The sequence below is a fragment of the Crocodylus siamensis genome, chromosome 2 (assembly GCF_052110815.1).
Source record: "Crocodylus siamensis isolate JL-2025a chromosome 2, ASM5211081v1, whole genome shotgun sequence".
Lineage (NCBI taxonomy): Eukaryota > Metazoa > Chordata > Crocodylia > Crocodylidae > Crocodylus > Crocodylus siamensis.
In genome coordinates this window covers 127213427-127235778 of record NC_143396.1, presented here as the reverse complement: position 1 = coordinate 127235778, position 22352 = coordinate 127213427, and the positions used below count along the sequence as shown (strand labels likewise).

At 48.5% G+C, this 22352-nt stretch overlaps 1 protein-coding gene across 3 annotated transcripts; it reads right to left on the bottom strand.

Annotated features, from left to right (window-relative positions):
* Nucleotides 1-201: 201 nt before the first annotated feature.
* SH2D4A (SH2 domain containing 4A) lies at nt 202-20481 on the bottom strand. Of its 3 annotated transcripts, none has more exons than XM_090036780.1 (9): nt 19990-20481; nt 18543-18693; nt 17450-17618; nt 12348-12422; nt 11613-11751; nt 5641-5842; nt 5149-5279; nt 3066-3286; nt 202-1125 (listed from the first exon to the last, which is right to left on the bottom strand). In XM_090036780.1, exons 1-9 carry the CDS (start codon nt 20162-20164, stop codon nt 1033-1035), a joined length of 1356 nt encoding a protein of 451 aa, XP_089892906.1. In that variant the 5' UTR covers nt 20165-20481; the 3' UTR covers nt 202-1032. The 3 variants fall into 3 exon arrangements, with proteins under 3 accessions (XP_089892906.1, XP_089892907.1, XP_089892908.1); XM_090036781.1 differs by having other exon boundaries at nt 11613-11748; XM_090036782.1 differs by lacking the exon at nt 3066-3286.
* Nucleotides 20482-22352: the final 1871 nt, after the last annotated feature.

Here is a 22352-nt window from a genome sequence, read left to right as displayed (position 1 = left end):
CACCTTTTGCTTTCCCTAGACTGTGCCTGGGTATGGATATTCCAGATTTCTTTTTTAAGCAGTGTGACAAATACAAGGGGTAGGTTGTTATGACACAAGCAAAGGAGAAGTCCTAGGCTAATGCCTATGCTGAATGCATCTTGGCAGTGATGGTAGCCTGGCTTGCATGGACAGGACTTCAAAAGCAATGAAGAGCGACACTGTGGAAAACAGCATGCTTTATTGCAGACATTCAGGCATGAACAGTTAGATAATACTGATGATAAGCAATAAGGCTGCCGAAGGGTACTGGGTTTAAAATCTTCCAGGCTCTGTGCACAAAAGTGGAAGGTTGTAGCTAGCACTTCCACCTCTGTTTCCCTCTCCAGGCTCTCTTGGGTGCAATTCTGTCCTGTGCAGAGACTAACACCCAGCTCTGGTACTGGTGGGGAAACTCCAGTGCTTGGTACTTGGGGATTAAAGGGTCTTGTGTTGGTTCCTCTGCATAGTGGAGCACTTCCTGAATTGTGCTGAATGCAATGTTGATTTCAGAGGGTTCAGCATTCTGAAGGCTTGATCCTCCCATCGGGCAATTTACCCTCTGAGGTCAACTTGGCGAGATCTCCTGCCATTCGAAACAAAGTGCTGCTCACTTCACCTATGGCAAAAGGCACAAAGCATTCTTTTGTACTGACATGTTAGGCTGCAGCCTTAGGGCAGAAAGCAGCTTGAACAGAGATGTCTTAGAACAGCTAATGCCAGCTCTACTTTGGATCACAGGGTTCTTCCCACTTCCAATTCTAGCCCATTTGGTTTGGTGCCTCGAGCTTCCTTAGGGTATGCTGGGGTGTAGGTTCTTTCAGCCCTGCTGCTAACAGCAAGCATGCAGTAGTTATTGCCCTTCTGCTGCTTTGTTATTTAAAACAGATGCACTTGGGTCAGTAAGTTCAGATGATGGATGCTGGCTTTGCTTAGGGTTCAGCCTTGTGGAAAACAGTTTCTGTTTGTTCAGGGACTGGCACTGGTATGTGGCCTAAAAGGGTGTGGAAGGGTTCACTCAAAGAGGTCAAGGTAGTCTGGTTCATGATCCTGCTGGCCACATGGGTAAAGCAGCAACTCTCTCCCCAATGAAGTGATGGGCTCCTCCTGTTGACAGAAGGACAGAGTTACTCACCATCAAACGAAATGAGCCAAGGTGCACTTCAGCCCCCATTCCAAGTCAACAGGAGCCAATGGGTGTCCGGTTATGGGTTTTGAACCAGCACAGTTGTGATTTAACCCAATCATCTTTCATCCTTAGGGCCCAGCTCAAATGCTAATGAGAAGCCCCACTGGAGTTCAGGGGGCCTTTCCTCCAACCTTTCGAACGCTGGCTATTGCGTCTGGGCTGGAACAAAGTAATGTGCTATTGCAAACAGTTTCAGTGACAAAACACATGTCCTGAGACAGAGTGGAGCTTTCTAACTTTGCTTTGCATCTCCTTTGGTAGCAGCCTCCTGCCAGCTGCTCACCATGTTAAAGAAAGGTCTGTTTTTCCCCTTTGGTATGGCACAGCTCCTGTGAGGCAAGAAGCCAACCATACTCTGCTCTTCCCAGCCTTGCCAGCAGATGCAGAAATGAGCAGGTAGCCCAACTCAGCCACTGCCCACCCTCCCCGTCAACTGTTGCCTCCCTTACATGGTGCAGTAGCTTGTTCTTTCCACATGCTGCTGCTGTTCTCTCCTTGTTATGCTGTGCTCTCATGTTCTAGGAGCAGCTGCATCTTTACAACATCACGGGGAAAATAATCCAAGGAAAGATATGTTTATTTCTACTGCTGGAGTATATGCTTCATGAGCTGGGGCTCTTGAGGGTGGGGGTCAACATGAGGGTGGGAGTTCTCCTTGTCTTATGTATGAGCTACATTTTAGTCTATATAAGGGGAAATGCAACCTCATGCAGCAAGGAGGACTAAGTAACATTTAAGTGCCCCGTTTTAAGAATGTACATAGTGCTCCAGCCCTGCTGGCTTTGCACTAGATTTATGTGCTTCACCCCAAGAAGTGTTCCCCATTGGAACCTAATTGAAAACATGTTTAAATACAGTTCGTAAATTGGTGTCTTCTGCTGGTATGTATATGCCCAGCCAATGATTCTGGGACACAGATGACACAGGCATCTTCTGGGGAAAAGATCCATTTTAGTCTTTGCCTTAAATACATTGTTACTGTCTTGCTTGATTCTGGGTAATCAAATTGATAACCATACGGTGTCCAACAAAAAAACTGCTTCTACTTTAGAGTGATCAAGTTTTAGAAAGTGCTCAGATGGGGCAAGTCAGCCCAGGGAAAATACCCCCACCAAAGATATGTCTTTACGGCAGTCACAGTAGCAACTGCAGTGTAGCACAGACATGAAGTACTGTTGGCACTGAAGCTACAGTAGCACCGAGCTTTTTGCAGACTGCAAAGCCCATCCAAGAAGCAGGGTAAATTAGCACCCACTGAGGTTTATGTTTCTGTGATAAAGCTGCCACATGTACTCAAGCTAGCCTGGGCATCTCTATCACGCAGTGACAACAATGTAGATTCGCCCTTAATCCCACACGTTTTCAGGAGAAGGCTTATATGAGCCACAACCCTTGTGCTACATCAGATTAAACCTCACACCTCATATTTACACATTCCCACTGGCTTTCAGTTGACCCTGCATAACCTTCACCGCCTCTGCACTAGTAGACACCATCTATACTGGCAATGTGATACAAGGAAGGCCGCACCAGGATAAAAGTGCCAGTTCCTCCACTCTTCTGTTCACCACCTTTGCACCACGTAACATCTTGCCTGTCTCTGGTGGAAAGGCAAATTATTCATTTTCAGTGTTAAACTATCAGGCTGGCAATCAAATTATGGAAGTGCAAACGTATGGGAAAAGTAGTTATTGATACAAGTTGCCTAGTGGGTGTTGTTATCATTTATGTTACAAGAGTGCCAGCTCCGTGGTGTCAGGCAACAAAGACCAAAATACCACAAAGACATCCCTGTCTTGAAGAAATTTAGGGCAGTTACAAAAGTAAACTCTTAACAAATACACTGATAGAGGTTCACCTTGTGGTAGTCGATGAGGTCAGCCAGCGTTGAGTGCTGCAGCTGGTCTACTCCAAGGAAGCTGTACGAGTCACTAGAGGCATCTATGAGGAAGTGTTTACAGCCCTCCACAGACAAATAGGAGAGCACATATCCTTTGATTTTGTCACTGATTCGCACCAGGAAGCTCCCAGGCACTGATTTGCTAAGAAGTTCCTCTGCTTTCTTAGAGGTTACGATACCTGCCCAACACCAAGCCAAAGTGAGAAAGGAGAAAGGCTTTTGTATGCAAGTGTGGCTGACTGGGTCACTCAGTTGTAAGCCTCCAAACTTGTCTGTAACACTCACATTGCCCTGTGCATCTTATAAGCCCTTCACAACCTAAAAGATAAGTCCAGGCTAGACAGCATCACAACTGGCCTGGAAGTGAGGGAGGCCAGAGAGTATGTGGCACTCCATCACCTCACTAGCTACAGCAAGAGCAAACTCAGAGCTCTCTCATCAACTGGGAGAAGTTATGCTAGAGCGTGGGTGATTTTTACCCCTTCCTTTCTGGCTGCAATTATACCCATGGGGAAGTAAGCTGTACCCGGTAGGTGGCTAGCACAGAAAGCTTCCCTATAGTGCAGGAGTGGGGACCAAAAGGCAGACTCTGAGGCTGTGCAACTAGGTTTATGCAGTGTTTCAAGAAGCCTAATGAGCACTGCTGGTGCCAGTTAGTCCACTGGCATGCTAATTAGTCTGTCTGAAGCTCCTGACGGATGTGGCTGCACATCTTCCAGTTTAGGAGGCAGCCCACACACAGAGCAGCCCCGCATGCATGAGGGGAGTGCAATGAGGCACACTGCCAAGCACTGTGTATTTACCAGGCAAACATCACAGTCTGCTTAATGGTTGCTTTGGGAAAAACACAGAAAGGCACTGCCCCTTACTTTGTGTGTGTAGCAAAACCACAACTCAGCTCTCCTTTTAGGAGACATCAGGATTCTCTTTGACCTGCCTAAGGTCACACAGCAGGTTAGTGCTTCACCCAAGACTAGAATCAGGTCTCCCGAGTCCCCTACTAGTGTCCCTACTAGCCAGCTACTAACAATGCCACCCATTAGGCATCTGGCCATTGCTTAGCAAGTTCCAAAGTACAGCACATAAAAGATTTAGCAGATTCTCTGAATGGGGTACAGAGCCTGTTGTTTTAAAAAGTTCTTGTTGCCCTTAGAGCATTTATCATGGCACATTTATAGTTAATGTTACCATTGCCTGCCACATAAGTGGAAAGTACAACTTCCTTCTTATGCAAATATGCTGTCAGTACACAAAGGCATGCCTGCCCACAGGAGCTTTCCATCTACTGACTCCTCTGTGAAACCCTGTGAAATATGAACTTTCATTTCTACCCAGGAGAACTTTTACAATCTTTTCTGCAGTGCCTGATGAAGGGTGCTTGTGACCAAAAGCTTGCAATTAAAGATTTTTTTTTTGCAAAAATCTTGTTAGTCTAATAAAAGATATCACCCCTACCATGAGCCCTGATTGCATTTGTGAAGGCACCTACATGATCTAGGAGGGCAAATCTCATTGAAAAAACACACGCTTTGCTGCTACTTAAAATTCCTTTGAAGACACAGCTGCTGGCAATTTGGACATCAAGGACATGTTTGTTATTCAAGTACTCAGGAGGGAGAAGTGATGATGGTGGTTGTTGTCTTTCTTTCCCTCAGTCCAGAATTTTTGGATCAGCTTCTCTGTGACTACCTCTCTCCACAAGTCACTGAGCCAAAACACATGTTCAGGCCTCACTTAGTCCCCTGGTAGCCCAGCAGGATAAAACCACTTGGCCTTTTCAGATGCCAAAGTGCTTCAAAGAGAACAGCCAGCATCCCTAGTCCTGAGTAGAGAGGGTGGCACAGACAGCTGAAATGACTTGCCTAAGGTCACACAGCAGGTTAGTGCCACACCCAAGACTAGAATGAAGGTCTCCCAAGCTGCCTACTAGCGTCCCCGCTAGCCAGCTACTAACAATGCTCACATCAGCGATGGGCTAACCAACTGGATTGCTACAGTTCCTCTGTGGATTGGGCCAGCGTTGGAAAGCTGCAGTACTCACCATGAAACCAGGGCGCTATGCTGTCAGCAGATTTTTCATACCCAGCTCGAAGGGGGTACTGCTCTTCTTTAAACCACCTAATTATGCCCTCTTCGGTGGAACTGGAGATTGTCCGCTGCACTCCCCGCTTCCTGCCATTTCAAGAGAATTGGGCTTAGTGCGAGGAAATCCCCTCTTAGTCTGAGAGCTGGCCTTGTTGAGGAGCAGCTGCTGCAGTCTAGGGCCTCTGATGATGCTCCATTAGATCTGTTAGCCAAATTCAGAGCTTACAACCCATTTTGTCACTGTGTTCACTTGGTACATGCATCTCCTGAAACAGGCAGACCCTATCCCTTACTGGATTCTTCATCAAACCTCTATGGCGCAGACCTGGAACTAGAGCCATCACACCCATGCTCATAAAATGAAATACAGTGCTAGCCACCCGCTTCCCACATTAGCAGGGTCTCAGGCCCTTCTACCACTTCCCGCAAAGATACTTAGAGTTCTTACCTAACTACTCCATCATTTAGGATCTTAGGCTTTGGTGGAAGAGGAGGATGGGAAGGTTGTCCCTGCTTCCCATCCTGAACTTTTTTCAAGGCTTCAGCCCTCTTGCTTTTCTGGACACCCTGCAGTGACAGTCTCCTGTAGTCATCCCTGGCATGTCTCGCAATGCTGCGTCTCCTCTCATCAGCCGCCTTGGATTTCCTCACTGGAAGAGACAAGGAAGACTAATCATCAGCTCCTATGTGGGGAATTTGAACCCACTATCCTTCAAAGCACCCTGAACTAGCTGTAGCTGGGAACTTGCCTCTTAAAAACTACTTTTTAGTGAGGAAGCAGCCTCTGCCTAGAAGTAACCCTAGGGAGAGTTGTAATTTAGCCATAATCCTCTATCTCCACACCTCCCTCCCCCAGCTCCCAGAGCTCAGTCCCTTAGCGCTATTTCAATCCTTGCAGGCCTGTGCTGGCTGAACTACTTTGACCAACAAGCAGAAGTGTGCAAATCACTGTTACTCACATGCTTCAAGCTACACACCAAGGTTTGTTTTTTAGGCCTTAAAGAGGCAGGACACCTGAGTTTTCATGTACCAAGACTTCCTTTTATATGGCTGCATCAGGAGGAGCTGGGTATCAAAGGGGGCCTGTAGCTCTCAGGCTTGGAGAAGCAGCGGTAGTGAGTACTCATTTCCACAGGGATTGCCAGCTGAGGAGGATAATGTGTTTTGGTACAGGCCAGGAAGGGAGCTGGGTATGAAAGGGGCAGTGAATCACAGCCATTTTCAGTGATACCTGCAATAACTGCTCAAGGGGACATGGTCAACTGCAGACCAACAAGTGTGGCTTACCCTTGTGTAACAGGGCTCCTAAATCTTTACTAGGGAGAGGAAGGCCAGAGAGAGGCACAGCATCTTCAAGAGGACTCTGGGCTGCGTATTAGCAAGAGTCCTATGACAGCCACAGGCAGGCTCCAGGATACTGCAGAAGCTGCTGGGAGCCTACCAGAAACCCTGGGGAGGGAAGCTGCAGCCTTATGCCTTATACTGGGAGCACAGCCAGGTTGCAGAACCAGGAGGCTGTAGGTTTCCAGGCCATGATCAACAGGCCACTAATGGGATAACAGGCCACCTAACGGGACTCTGCTAATGGGAACTGTGAGAAAGTGTTGGCAGCCCACTGGGGGAGAAATAGGTCAGGTGGCCAAAAGAGCAGGGGCCAAGGGCCTTAGAAATCCAGACCCACTGCTGGACTGAGAGAAGGAGTCTGTAGAGCCTGGAGCAGAGGAAAAGGCAATCAGGACTTGTAGCAAAGCTGATATCTTTTATTATACCAAGATTTTTGCAAAAAAAAATTAAAAAAAATTTTCTTTAAAATCTTGTTGGTTTAATAAAAGATATAATCTACACTGAGGATAAGTGATTTGTATAGCATGTTTGTTGCTCTTTTAATTCTGCAAGGCTTGGGAATGGAAGGAAGCTGCTAAGGAAGGCCTTGTAGATTTGTCTATAAGCCTACGAATTGCAAATGGAGAAAAGGGGGCTTGGATCCTCTGGGGCTGTAGCCAGGCCTGAGGGCTACAGGCAAGCTGAGCCTGTTGAAGTCCCAAGGTAAGGAGGGCAGTAGCTAGACCTGTGTGCTCTTTGTGGGGTTGTCACCATGCCCAAAGCAAATGAGGGAGATGAAGCAAGATCTCCATGGCAGAGAAGAGGTTCCAGGCAGAAATGTCCTGGACACTTAAGGACAGTTTCCCAAACATATCTTGAAGAACATAAAGGTGAGAAGGGAAAGGGCACCAGGTGACCAGAGAGGTTAGCAAACTGGGGCAGGATGCCAGTGGGTTTGCTACACTCTCTTGAAAAGATCCCTGTGCCTGAAGAGCTGGGAGAGGGGACTTGTCCCCTGCCCCTGCTCTGGAGTGTAACTTATGCACTGAACAGCACTGAGTGCCCAGGCACTGTCTCTATTTCCTCTGGTAAGTACAATATCTCTTGCTTGTATAGGTCTTTCCTAGTTAAAGAGAAGAAAAAAATTTCTACATAGACCAGGGCAATGCAAAGTCAACCCCTCAAAATGAGCAGGGGTCTCGGCAAGACCTAGAACTACCTTTTAAAGAAAAAGACTAGTTTTAGAGACCAAACTGAAGTATGGTGGCATGAAAGACCCCAGTCTGGTAACCAGAACTGAACTACAGGGATTCAGGGCAGGGGTGAGGTGGGGGACCTGTGCTGTTGTAAGGGAGCTGTAGGCAAAGAAAGAAAATAAAACTCACTTTGAAAAAACTTTTGGTCTCAAATGTGACCCACTTGTAGTACATCAATGCCATCTCCTGGAGAGGAGGGGGAATTCCAAAAAGTGCATTTGGCTCTTGGCTGACAAAAAGGGGCTAGGTAACCCTGCTTCCCTGGCGGCAAAGGAGAAAACCAGACTAAGACATCTGCCCCACCCTGTGAGAAGCATGACGGGATGAATCATCAGGGGTCAGTTTTTTGGTACAGCATTTTTCAAGCCACCTTTAGAATTTTAGACATGCACCTTGGGGGATGACCAGGTGTAAACTCAGTTCTTGCCAGTAAGAAAGACTTCATCCCAAGCCTCACAATATTTGGTGCTCTGCCTGAAGCTCCTGCTTCTGGAGCCCTCACAGGAGAATCTCATCTTTCATATAATAAGTTGCTAGCCTCACAGCTCTGCAGTAAAGCTTGAAAACGTGGCATGGCTCAACACAATGCTTAGGAATTGGATGAGGAAGACCAAACCCAGCACTGGTTTTTGTTTGTTCAGTTTCATTGTTTCCTCAGACTTGGCTGTCACCCCGCTTTCTAACAGTCTAGCTAAGCAGCAAGTCATGTTTTCTAAGTACCTGGAGTGCTCCACTAACATCTGTACATAGTAAGAGACAGCCTCAGCCTCAAGGAGCTGACAATCAATATAGATGAGGGAAGCTCCTTATCCCCATTGTACTAATGACAAATTGTGGCGAAGGCTAACGATAAAACCTTGGCCAAGTCCTTTGTAGGAATTCTGCAGCAAAGTTGGGAATTAGTCCCAGATCTCTTGAGTTAAAATACATCCCCAGTCTCTTAACTACAAGCTTGCACTGCCTCTCAGGAGGTACTCATGTGGGCTGTAATTCCTTGCATAAAAAGAGGAACATTTTGATCCTCCACTTAGGATGAGTATAGTATAAAAGCATCTCTTACAGCAGGGATGAGCAAAATACGACCTGCAGGCCACACCCAGACCACCATGCACTTCCATCCTTCCCACATCGCCCCCCTCAATGAATTGCATCCTGCCCAGCCCATCTACCCATGAGGGTGGGAGCAAGGCACCCATGTGTACAACCCCCCAGCATACCCTGTTGGGCCTTGCTCCCACCCTCATGGGCAGAAGGGCTCTGCCCAGCCAGCAGTTTCTGAGAGGGGCTCCTGCTGCAGCCAGAAACTGCTCATTCAGGGCAGCACGTAGGGATGGGTGGTAGGGGGGTGGAGTTGTATCAGGATGGAAGTGGGAGCCTGTGCCCAGAGGGGTGGTGGGAGTGCGAAGCTAAGCTGGGCAAAGTGTCGATATGAGGGTAGCGGGTGTAGGGACCCCCTCCACACACTCTTCCCACCCTCCCCTCATGGCGTGCAGTCCCAGTTGCCAGCAGCAGCTGGGGAGGTCAGGGCAATTGTGCCTGGTGCAGGTGCTCAGTGGGGCATGGCTCTGGCCACTGCTGTGCTGGGTGGGGGAGAGCGGAGCCTGTCCTATTGCTGGGGCTTGGTGTCCCGTGCCTGCAACTCCAGCACTTGCAGCAGGAGAAACCCTGCACTGGAGCCTGCTGCTTCCCCCGCTCCCTGCTGCACACTCTGCCAGGAGTGGAGGGAACCCTGCCCCCTGCTTTCCCATTGAGTCCAACACGGGGCTTCCTTACTGTTAGTGTGGAGTTGCAGGTGCTGAGCCCCTGTGATAGAAGCAGCTGAGCAGGCTACATGGGGGTATGCTCCTTGCTTCCAACACAGTGCTGGCCATTTCCATCACAGGGGCTCCAGGGGCTCCATGCCCTGTGCCTGCAGATTTGCACTTGCAGTGGAAAAGGCCCATGTTGGCAGGGCTCCCTTCACTCCCAGCAGGGTGTGGAGGAGGCAGCAGGCTCCAGCACAGGGCTTCCTCCACTGTAAGTTCTGGAGCTGCAGGTGTGGGGCATGGAGCCCCTGTGATAGAGCTGACTCTGCTCCTTCCTGCGCTGTCCCCCTTCCCCCACCCACCCATGCGGTGCTGGCCTGAGCTGCACCTGCTCTGAGCACAAGCACCCTGACCTCCTTGCCTGCTGTTGCTGGCAAGCAGTGGGGGCTGCATGCCATGGTGGGAGTGTTTGGGGATCTCTACACATCCACCCTCCCTCACATCCCACACACCCATACCGTGCCCCAACAAATCCCACTGACATATTCATACACCCATAGGTGGTGGAAGGGTGGGGGCTAACCAGGCTCATCCCCCCAAATGCAGGGGGCAGCAGGTATAGCCAGAAGGTAGCCCAGCCACAGGCTGCTGCAGCAGGAGAGTGTTATGTGCACACTCAGATACCCCGTGCAGCCAGGATCATAGCTGGCCCAGTAAGCAGGTAAGTTTCTTTCTTCACCTGGGCTTGGGGGGGAAGGGCCGATCAAGACCCCCACAGTGCAGGAGGCAGTGAGGTTGGGGCAGGGGCAAATCATTCACCCCTGCCCTGCTCCCTGCTGCACTGTGAGGACTGTCCCATGACCTGGCCTGTCCAAGGCCCCATTCATGGCGAATGGAGCTCTTGCTGGACTGCGTCATGGGACCATCAGAGCCTGGTGGCTCCTCCAGAAGCGCAGTGACAGGGAGCCAAGGGAGGGGGCACATGCACCCCTGATCTTTGCACAGGGCAAGGGTGGGATGCAGCTGCGAGCTGGGATCTGCCTGTTCCCTGCCTCTGTGCCTCACCATCACTGCTTTGAAAGCAGCATGGCTCAGTGCCGTGTGAGTCCTGCCACTGCAATGAGGCACATGGTGCTGTGCTGCGCCTGCCACTTTGAAAGCAGCGGCAGTGAGGCACATAGGCTGAGAGCAGGCAGAGCCCAGCTCACAGCTGTAGCCCCCACCTTGCCCTGTGCAAAGGTTGGGGGGGAACATGCCCCCCTCTCTTGGCTCCCCAGGGCCATGACTCTAGAAAAGCTGCTGGGCTCCAATTGTCTCATGACTGTGAATGGGGCCCGGCTGGGTCAGGTTGTGGGGCATTCAGAGTCCAGTAGCTCATTCAGGAGCACAGGGTGGGGGAGTGAAGGGGGTGGGATGTGCCCCCCTCCCTTGGCTTCCCTGCGGTGCAAGCAGTGGCAGAAGCCGCCTGCCCACACCCCTGGAGGAGCTGCTGGGCTCCAATTGCCCCATGACCCAGCCCAGCTTGAGTGCAGCCCAGTGCAGCCCCAGTCCTACTCCCCCCATAGCCCTGCTCCCTCCCTCTGCCCCTTCCCTGCAGACTTCCCAGTCTTTCATGCACACATGCACTCAGCTCCCCCGCCCTTTTTTTCTCTCTGCCTATGCATACACTTCAACATACCCTACGGCCCCCTACACAGCCACACCCTCTCACAACCCCCCACACACCCACACCCCACCACACACACACTATAAAAAAGTAACACTTTATTTTTGAGTTATTATGCAGTCCCTTCTATATACAGTACACAATCACAAGTCATGACAAATATTTGTTGTAATAAAAATAAAATATATTATAGTAGGTGTTCTAAGATGGAAACGCCCTCTCCCAAAAGAAGTATTTTGGAAGCAGCATGCAAAGGGAGGGACTTCCAGTGGCACAGGTCAGGGGCCAGGGGGCAGGACTTCTGGTCCCAATGTGGTAAGCCCAGGGCAGGGCAGCTGTCAAGGGGGGAGCTACTTATGCGGGCCCCGACTGCTCGCCAAAACTTGTTAAGCGGCCCTCCGCCCAAAATAAGTGCCCGCCCCCATCTTACAGGATTCCTGCCACTCAGGGTTGTCCTTGTCCGAGTTCTGTGCTGATTCCTGCATCTCCCCGCAGTTTGGTTCACAGTAAGTGGCCATCTCTTTTTTCGATTTGGTGTCTCTTGGATTCCTCCTTGTTGCTTCCTTCTGCTAAAGAGTGACCTGGTTAATGCCTGGCCCCTCTTTCTGCTGACTTCACTCCTTAGCTTATTCTGGGGATACTGGCACACTGGGGATGTGTTTTAAAGTCTCCTGTGAAATAACTGGGGTTTTCCTCCTTCCCCCGTACGCAGTACATAATAACAGGCAGGACCTGGTCACAGGGAAGAACCAGAGTGTTCCATGGGGAACTCTCTGCTACATTACACAGCATCATTCAGAATTGCTTCCTACCCTAAACATCAGGAGGAGAGGCCCATCCTGATCCTTGGTTGTGTGTCCATAAGCAGCTCGAGCTGAAGGTGTACAGTCACCTTAAGTCCCTTTCTTGTTCCCTTCATCCCAAGGCAACCTGGCACCCAGCTTCCAGGCAGAACCCTGAAGGGGCATTACAGCAGCTGGATTCCTTGTCTCTCTGGCCATGCCCCCTGCTCAGCAATGGGAGGCTAATGCCAGGTCTAGGTCCTGATGATCCTGCCAGCCTGGGTTATCTTCCTGTGGCCAGCTCTGCCTGGTTCAGAGGCCACAGAGCAGAGTCTGGCTCATTGTGTGGGCCTATATAAAGAGCAAATTGGAGAACTGCTTACCTGCTGGAAGCCACGGTCCCTCGTATGGCAGTCTGCCAGCATCTGATGAATGTCTCTGGTTTTACTGGGGACGTGCTAGAAATTCAATGACAGACAAGCACAGTATTAGGACTGCAGCTCTTTGAACAAACTTTTGTTCAGATCTACTTCTCCTGCATATGGTGCAGACCAAGAACCCTGCCAATAACCAAGGGAAGCAGGATCGTGGGCCAGTTTAGGTGCTGACTGAAGAGGGAGCTGCTGAGGGTGCAGCACTTCTGAAAGTCAGACCACTGGTATGTGCATCTCAATAGGAATTTGAAAGCCTAACTTCCCTAAGCACAAGCCACAACAGAGCTCAGCCAAAGTCCAGCATGCTGGTGTACCCCACCTGGATCTTGCAGTCAAAGGGAGACTAGGGTAAGCTAAAGCAGCCCAGAGGATATTCTAATTATTATCAGCCTCTAAATATCCGTTTATGCCTCCAAGAGCACAAGAGAGTACAGAAAGCTGCTGATATAACTCAACCAATCTTCAAGAAATACTGGCACAAGGGCAAGACAATTCCTCCTGCAGTTTCCTTAGCATAGTGGTTCTCAACCTTCTTAGACTCAAGATACCCCTAGGAAAATGCCAGCTCTAATTCCTTTTTTTTGATTATGGAAAAAATAATAGAGCTGTTCTTCTGTTGCAAAGAACTTGGCTCACACCAGGTATGAATAATTTGACACTCTGGATTTCTATTTGAAATCTCTGGCTTCATTTGCGAATCATGTAGGCATTTGCACACCTAACAATGCTAGTACTTGTCTGCACCCTCAAAAAGATCTCATGGCACCCCAGGTTGTGGTGGCACTTTGAGACCCATGACCTTTGCACTATGCAGTGTGGTCCACACTCTCAAGAGGCAGTGGCATTGGGGCTATGATTATTGTACACACATACACACACACACACACACACACACACACACACTGTGTTGTGGCAAGTGTCCCACCAAGGGATAGGAGGCAGCAGCATGTGGGTTTGTAGCAGTTGCAGGGTCTCTGAGTGGGATGTGCATGTAATCTAGTGGCTCTCAACATTTTCAGTCAGGGAACTCCTCCATCACTTTTTTTGCATGTGGCAGCGTCCCTGGCTGAGAACCGCTGTTGTTGCTGCCTCAGTTTACCTCAGTCTTTTTCAACTGGGTGCTGATGCCTTTAGGTAAAACTACCCTGGATCCCTACTGTACAGTCAGCCTAGGAAGGGCTGTGGCATGCATGGACTCCTTCTGCATTAGGGGTCTATGATAACCCTGAACCAGGCAGGGGAGCTGACTGGTGCTGTAGCCCTTCCTGGTCTGTCCCAGCAGTCCTCCTGGAAATAGGTGTGTGGGCCTCTGGTTCTAGGAAGAGATGGGGTGGGGTGCAGACTGGCATTGGCCATGGCACAAGCTGGCTTTTCTGTTCTGCTTTACAGTTATGAGAGAGCTCTAATGCAGAAGGAGTGAATATGCATATGCAGCATCATGGCACCTCTGAGGGGGTTTCATGGCATCCAGGCTGTACATGTACCCCTGGCCTGCTCCCACACCTCCTCAAGAAATGGCACAGCACAGGTCTCTTTCCCCCTCTCTCATGCGTCACTGAACTAATGAGTCTTCTTCTCATTCCTTAGTCCTTCCTTATTAGATGCTTCAGCCTAGCTCCGTTCCCTATGCTGAAATATACTGCTGGGCATTTCAATGAGATATTTTAAGTCACACTTTTCTGAGTATCCCTAAACGCCTCAAAGGAGAATGGCTTTCCAGGCCTGGCTTAACTGCACATAACCCCAGCTTGTCCCTGCTGCACTGCTCCCCTCCTTGGCAATCTGACACCCATTGCTGGTTCTGAACCCTGCAGGTCATCTAAAAGCACGACTCTCACAATGAGAAGGCTGACAGAACATTAGTGCATGCATCTCTCCCCTGGGTTGGGTGCTCTACCCAGTGAAAGACATTCTCTGTCCTGATGTGCCAAGGTAGGCAAATGATGGCTGAAAGAAAGCATGTCCAGTGAGGAACTGATCTTAGATGGTTTGGCTAAGGACACATAGGAAGTCTGTAGCAAGAGTGGAAACTGAACCTAGACTGTGAGTGCAAGTTTTCAGTCTACTCTTCCTCTCTCAGCCTGTTGACAATGGCATGGCCCGTAGTCCCTGTAATATCAACTATTCAGGGAGCTGTAGGTTTGGAGATCTGAACATTTAGGGTCTCAGGCACCCTGTACATCTGCCTGAGAGCTAGAAGGATGAAGCCATCCCTGTCACATTGAGGAACATGGAGAACCCCATGTGTGCTTGAGTGTGCCACTTTTCTCATTCCTTGAATTTGTCAAGCAAGGTAGTCACATTTCAGAGCCTACCCTATCCAGCAGTGAGTGCACCCAAAGCCATTTTTTTTCCTTTCCATCTAAAGGAGGCAGCTTGCCTACTGCCAGAATGCCAGTTAATGAGTTTCTAACCCATGGGGCTTCATAGCAATGAAGGTATATCAGTACATCCTATCAGCAAAGCACTCCTAGCATGGACACAGCTTATATGGGCAACAGTGCACTCTTCTCAGGACAGCAGTTTCTGGTCTCCTGGAGTAAAACAAGCTATACTAGTCTGTTGTAAGATTACATCTGCACAAGGGGCTTTTGCTGGCTCAACCCGGTTGGTCATAAATCACACCCTGAAGCAACCCAGTTACACCAGCAAAAATCCAGATCATAGGGCTGGCCTTTGAGACAAACACCCTGGATTTTATCTTTGAACAAACATACATTGACCTCCAAAGTCTGATCTAAGCCGCTGCCTTCAGGGCAGTGACTAATACATTTCCTGTATGATATAGCTTCCCAAGGATATGGATTTCTAATTTCATTAATGTTAAATATTAACACAGTTGCTCATTTTTGCTTTGCTGGTAAGACTGAATCTTGAAAGGAAGTAAGGCTGAAGCTTGAAAGGAAAAATCCAGGGAGTTTCTTTCCCAACTAAAAAAAACATTGACAACAAACCACGGACACTTTACTCAGGAGCAGTTCAATTCTAAATAGAGCTCAAGAGAATGGCATTGCAAATAACTCAAGCCCCAGAAATTCACAAAATGTGCTGCCCGCTCCCCCCGCCTTAGCTTGAGTCTAGATTCTCAGCAATCGAGCAACTAGAGACAAAAAAGGAGGAGAGGAAAAAAAATAACTGAGTGTAAATAAAAAATCATGGGGTTTTTTGTTCTGTTTTCTAAACAGGAGGTTTCTTTGCCTTCTGCTTTGTGAGCCTTTAGGATTCAACAAACAAATAAAACAAAAATCCCAAACCCAGCCAGTTTCAGAAGGCACCAGACAAAAAATAATGGGACTAGGCAATAGGGAGATCCTCCCATGCACATTCTGCAGTAAACTCAAGCTTGGTCAAAGCCAAGCCTTGAATTACCTTGCTTCTATACACTGTATTATGTAGCTACTGGCTGTTTTAAACTGATACGTGTAGTTCTATAAAATACTAATAAAGGACCCAAGCCAAAGTCCTTTGAAATAAACAGGAGTCTTTCCAGTAAGTTCAAGGGGTTTTACGTCAGGTACTAGGTTTTCTGACAGTATTTTTGGATAATAAATATTTAGAGCACAAGCCTTGTTCTATTTTTTTTTGACAAAAAGATGATATGACACATCTCTAGGATATTTTGCTTTTCATTTATTTGTAAGTGAGGAAAATAGATTTTCAAAAAGAAACACTCTCAGCAAAATATACATCCTGTTCTTTGTAACCTCAAGCTTTCCCAGGCTATCAAAATAGAAGGCTAATGTGCACTTCTTCAGAAGGAAAGCTGCAGTTAAAAAATGCCAGTAGTTTCGTGGGCCTTACTGCATCTTTTATACATGTGAGAGGGCTGCAGAGGGAAATCCCATAATATTTTCCCAGTAACCACTCCAGGAACTCAGGATTTGATTGTGGTGATGGGAGAGCCCCTGTGGGAGCCTAATCTCGTTTCCAGGATTTACCTCTTGAGAATAAGAGTGAGTAGGACGGGCTTATTTCATGGGCAGTGAGACTGGGCATTCGCAGTGCTGCCACCATGTAGACATTGATGCTCAGAGTGAGATAGGGCTTCTGTCATGTCGGGCACTGGCCAAATGCACAATAACAACAGTGCCAGCCCTCACAAGCTTACAGTCCAAACAGAAGACAGATATGGTAGAAACAGAGAATGGAAGCGGAGAAAACACCAGAAGCTTGCTCAGAATGGGTGGTAAAGATGAGAATAAAACTCAGATCTCTCAACTTCTAGGCCAATACCTTAACCCCAAGGCTGTGTTTCCTTTCTTACAACTGTTTCTACACTAAGTTACATGATCCTTCCAAAGCACAGAAGAAAACAACCTTAAAACAACCATAGATGCTTCTCAAGCAAATCCCAGGATGTCATTCTCCCCCTGTACTCGGCTTTGGTGAGGCCGCAGCTGGAGTACTGCGTCCAGTTTTGGGCCCCACAGTTCAAAAAGGATGTGGAGAAGCTTGAGAGAGTCCAGAGAAGAGCCACATGCATGGTGAGAGGTCAGGAAAACAGACCTTACAATGACAGGCTGAAAGCCATGGGGCTTGTTAGCTTGGAAAAGCGCAGGCTCAGGGGTGATCTGATGGCCACCTATAAGTTTATCAGGGGTGACCACCAGTGTCTGGGGGAACGTTTGTTCACCAGAGCGCCCCAAGGGAAGACGAGGTTGAATGGTCATAAACTACTGCGAGACTGTTTCAGGCTGGACATAAGGAAGAATTTCTTTACTGTCCAAGCCCCCAAGGTCTGGAACAGCCTGCCAGCGGAGGTGGTTCAAGCACCTACATTGAACATCTTCAGGAGTAAATTGGATGCTTATCTTGCTTATCCTATGACCCCAGCTGACTTCCTGCCCTCCAGGTGGGGGGGCTGGACTCGATGATCTTCCAAGGTCCCTTCCAGCCCCAATGTCTATGAAATCTAGGAAAAAGCAAATGCCTTGTCCTAATTGAAATGTCTATGTATAAAACACCAGCTCCATCCACTTGGAGCATCTGAAATCTTCAACTCCTACATGTATGCACTACTGAGCAGTGGTAGAAGACCAGAGAACAAGTACCTGAGTTTGTTTCTGACTTCTCTCCTTGGCATTTGCCACTTTCATTGCTTCTTCTTCCCTCTCCTCTCCAATGTTCCTGTCATTCCTGTGGGCATCCATCCTGTCCAGGGCTCTTAGTTGAGAATGCAGAGACCACGTTACGGAAGGCTTGGCCAATGCTTGACTCTCTCTGTGAAGAGATAAAAATGGGATTTGGAAATCAAATAAGCCTAGTGCCTTCCACGCAACTGAAGGGAAATCATATGCAAACAAAGCAAGTGTGTGGAAGGCTGTCAGACCCAGGAGCACCACAAGCCCCAGGGCAAGTAAAGGTATCACTCACTGGGCAGGTTAACTCCTGCCCAACAGGAGCCCCTGTTAATAGTCTCAAATGTCACCTACTCTGGTAGCAGAGCTAGTGACCATTCCAAGCACTGTACAGAGGTATTACTGCACCCCTAACACTGTATAGAGGTATTACTCCTGACCTATTTTACAAGGGCACCAGCCCAGGGTTTGGATTTGAGCTCCCCTCCTATTGGCACAGCGGGCAGCAGGGCTAAAAGTGGCTCCTGCATGGTGAAAGTAGGGAGCACTTGGGAACCCCTTAGTTCACACCTCTGGCATCTGCAAATGAACTGGGATGCCAACACATGCCCACACCCTGCTAGTTGCTCAGGAGCAGGTCGAACAACTCTAGCTTGATATCCAGCTTCCTGCAGGGTCCCTGCTGGCTTCAAGTTACATGCCCCATAACAGAAAACAGCTCCTAGATTTCAAAGATCCCAGGCCTCTTGTGCCCTGGGACTTGAGTGTATGCCCTGCAGCCCACACAGTGCTCTGGCACATACAGTAGGTCCAGTTAGGACACACACAGTAGGTCCAGTAGCTATGCAGCTGCTTGTCATGAAACTGATAGGGAAGGAGGATCCAGTCTGACAGGATCCAGATTGAAGAACCCACAATAGTTGCCTCCATCCTAGATACCCCTTTCACGTTGCACCAATTACCCTCCCTATATAATATGACGGCTCCCTTCTTCTCTACTAGTGACACATCGCTGCTAGCAGCTGCAAACCTGCTGAACCTGCTCTTGAAAAGAGGCTTGCCTTACCTGACTTCCTCCTTGGGTTGTCGTTGGGCCCTCTCAGCAAGGATCTGGTCACAAATCATGTCATATGGCTTATCCAACTTGTGCTCGCCCATGACCCAGACCCAGACTTCACTGTCTGCTCCGAGCTTCCACTTCACCGACTTCCCCTTGGCTGCAAGACAAGCATTTCTGTGGCTGGGCAGGGTGAATGGCAACCTCAGGGGCTGCTCTATCTCTTTCCCTCCATGCCCTCCCTTCCTCCAGCCAGCTGGTGGGACTTTTGGGTAAAGCTGGTTGGTCTGGGAGGCAGCAAGGAGCACAGGTCATGGGTGAAGCTGCTAGCAATTTGACATGCCACATATATTTGTAGAACAATATCTCCCTCCCTCAACCAGAGTATTAGCTGGACCAGATTCCCACACTTTGCCCCATAACTGTGTAGCAAGCAACTGCACTGAGGTTGGTGGGATTCTGTATTACATCAAGGTTATGAGAGAGACCAAAGCCATTTTTCCCAACTGAGATCCCTTCCCTTGCTCCAACCCACACCTTATATTGTTCCCTTTTCTTGGGGACGTTGTAAGGGAGCTCAGCTACCTGCCCATTCTCTGTTAAACTCCCTATAATTCATTGAACCATGTTTCCTTTGCCTGCACAAGTCCAAGAGAAAGACATGGCTGGGGACACTGCCTGGAGGAACAAAGGTGGTTCCTCAGCAGCTGAGACCAGTCTTTGCTGCTCCATGCGTCCTCTTTGGCCCTAAGGTTAATGGTGTGGGAGAAAGGAATGGCAGGGACTCCCATGCCTAACAGAGCACTGTGGTTGCTAGTGGAAATCCCAGCATGGCCTCAGGTGTGGAGCCACCTTAATGCTATGTGACCTCTGGCTGGCTGTGAGGGTCATGCTGTTGCCTGCTTGCCAGCCCAGACAGGGCTTTCTGTATGCCTCTACAACAACACGGCATGGACTGGGCTGCTGAAAAACAAGTATAGGCATCTCAAAGAGAAAGATTTGAAATATCTCAGTCCATTTAGCTGCAAGGTCCAAAGACCCATACTGCTTCAGCCTTGGTCTTGCTGAATGGGTGCTTGAGCAGCTATTTGGAGAAGCTAGAGACCCCATCAGGCCGGGAACTATACATACACACAGCTCCTGTCCCAAAAAGCTTACAGTCTGCATGGATAAGACAGACAATTATTTTTACAGCCAGAGAAATGGAAGGGATTTGCCCAAGGTCAGTCTTGGAAGCCAACCCCAGGTTGTCTGAGCCGGAAACCAAGGTTTGAACCCAATCCTCACCTGTGATGCCAGGAAACTGTATTTATAACCATTTCCAGCTGTGTTTCCCTAACCAAAGCAATATCTCTTTAGAAATGCTTTTCACCCAGCTGCAAAGCACCCATTGGAGCAGCTGTGTTTGTCAGGGAGGGAAATGAGAGCTAGAATCTGCTCCTGGGCAGAGCCTTACCTCTCCTTGGTGCAGGTTTTTTTGTTGAGCTCTTGTCTATGGCAGCTTCTCTTTCCTTCCACCGTCTGACCTGTTCTTGCCTCATCTTGAAGAAGAGGATCTGTTTCTGTTCCTCGCTGAGCTCTGCCAGCAGGTCAGGATCAATGCACATATCTGCCAAAATCTGTTTCAGCATGGCTCTGGCTCTCAGGTATTCACACTGGTAGCAATGAGTTTTAAAGATGAGGTTCTCTTTTGTCACTCACGTATGCCTGGGCCTGCAAGTCACTGCACACACTGATTGCACAGCAAGAATGCAGGCTTCCCATAGTAATTATACTCCTGTCTCTGCACCTATTTTAGCTCAGACTTCCTGCACAGACGCCGGAAAAGTAAACAAACAGCTTCCAACCTGTTATTACAATTCCCGGTCTCCTTGGTCTTTCAGGGACAAATTGATACAGACTTTGCTCATAGTGAGAAAACCATGTTTGCACCCTGATAATCTCATCTGATACTGTATCAAATGTATAATGAAGTCAGAGGTGTGGCTTATTTCTGGGTAGGCAAACATACCATTGCTCAAGAGACCAATGAACCCGTGGGTCTTCAGCTGGGAAACTCCCTGCTCCCTCCCACACACCTTTTGAAAAAAAAGAAACCACTGAGAATGCAGCCATACAGGCTAAAAGGTCGATATGCCCCATTTTATCTAAGCAAGGACATAGTGGGAGGAACAGTGATTTTTGGCCTCCCCACCCACAGAATCTCATGTTACAGAACACTATCCCCAATACAGTATAAGAGGCGCAGGGCAACTTGTTCAAAGCCACTAGAGCTGGAAGTAGCTACAGGCTGACAAGAGCTGAGAAGGTCCAGGGGTGGGATTTTTTATTGGTGTGAAAAATATTGCTCATCTCCCTTGCATAGTACCCCCAAACCATGGAAGGAGATAAACAGAAAGGAGGGGGAAACCCTCCATAGGCAAGGACGTATCTCCACAAATAGAAGTGTGCTATGGTCTGGGATGAGGAGCTGGTTGTAAAATACTGGTGTGCACATGAGGAGTCCTTCTCAAGCAAACTGGAAATACTTGACAATTCCCAGTGAAAGTCTTCACCTGCTCTCCCTTGAGTTTCCACTCAGTCTGCTCCACAATTAGGTATGGCTGTAGTTGTCACATCTCAAAGCTGTTTCTGATGCCTGAACTTCTAGAAATCAAATGCAAATCAGTATTACTGGAAATACTCAACCATTCCCAGTGGAAGTCCTCTCCTGCTCTGCATTGAGATTGTACTCACTCTGCTCCACAATTAGGTACAACTGTAGTTGCCACATCCCAAAGCTGTTTCTGATGCCTGAACTTTTAGAAATCAAATGCAAATCAGTCTCAGAGTCCATTAGATCAGCCAGTGCACTGCTTTCTTTGTCCTGGACTTAAGGGCTAGAGACAGACATTATACATAAACTGGTGTAAGTGATTGGAAACTGGTTTAAATCTGTAACAGAACAGAAGTTCAGTGCACATAGAACAGTTTCAAAATGGTCAAAACTGGTTTAAGAGAGGCCTGGATGGATGTAATAGTAATAGACTTAACTGATTCCAGTTAAACCTGTCTATTGAACTTCTGTCCCAGATCCCCTCTGGACACAAGTTAGGTCTCATTTCCCTGGCATCCCAGGATGTATTCCAGCCCTCACTGGCCTGCTGGTTGGGTAGGCTAACCTCTGCCCCAACTTGTCTGCTCCTGGCCAGCTGGGTGGCTGTCCCCAGCTGTCACAGAGCTTAGGCAGTCTCTCCAGCCCCACTGATAGTGGCAAAGGGATGGGGAAGGGTTGGGGAGGGGAATGCACCCCTGCCCCAGCCCCAGCTCCCTCCAACCAGGGAGTGCATAGCGGGTGCAGAAGGGGTGGGAAAACCTCTGAGGTGGGGGCTTTTTTCCCTTACAGCACAGTTCTACTGGGCTCTGAATCCCCCGGCCCCAGCCCTGCCCCATAACCAGTCCCCAACTTGTCAGCCATGGGGGAGTGGGTGAGGGGGAATGGACCCTCAGCCAGGGTCTCCACATTGGAGGGGGGGAGCCCCCAAACTAAAATTAAGCTTTTCTTGCAATTTCTGGTGTTTTCATTCTTTTCATAAAGCTATTTACATTTCTAAACAAAAGATCCTTTCAAAATGGGAAAATCAAAGATTTGCATTTTGAAAATGCCATAGTAAATCATTGTGGGTTTCTCAAAATTCTTTTTTGCCATTTTTTCTGCCAAAACTGTTCACTTAATTTGACCCACATACATGAATCATTTCACAACCAGGACCTGAAACTGCAGATAAACTATTTGGTCAAAAAAAAAAAAAAAGTCATCCAGCTCTAGAAATGAATCCC

Coding starts and splice junctions, on each gene's coding strand:
- SH2D4A (XM_090036780.1), bottom strand. CDS start 20,164: ATGCTGAAACAGATTTTGGCAGATATGTGCATTGATCCTGACCTGCTG. Junction 11,752..12,347: donor GGGACCGTGGCTTCCAGCAG/GTAAGCAGTTCT, acceptor GTCACTCTTTAG/CAGAAGGAAGCAACAAGGAG. Junction 5,280..5,640: donor CTAAATGATGGAGTAGTTAG/GTAAGAACTCTA, acceptor TTGAAATGGCAG/GAAGCGGGGAGTGCAGCGGA.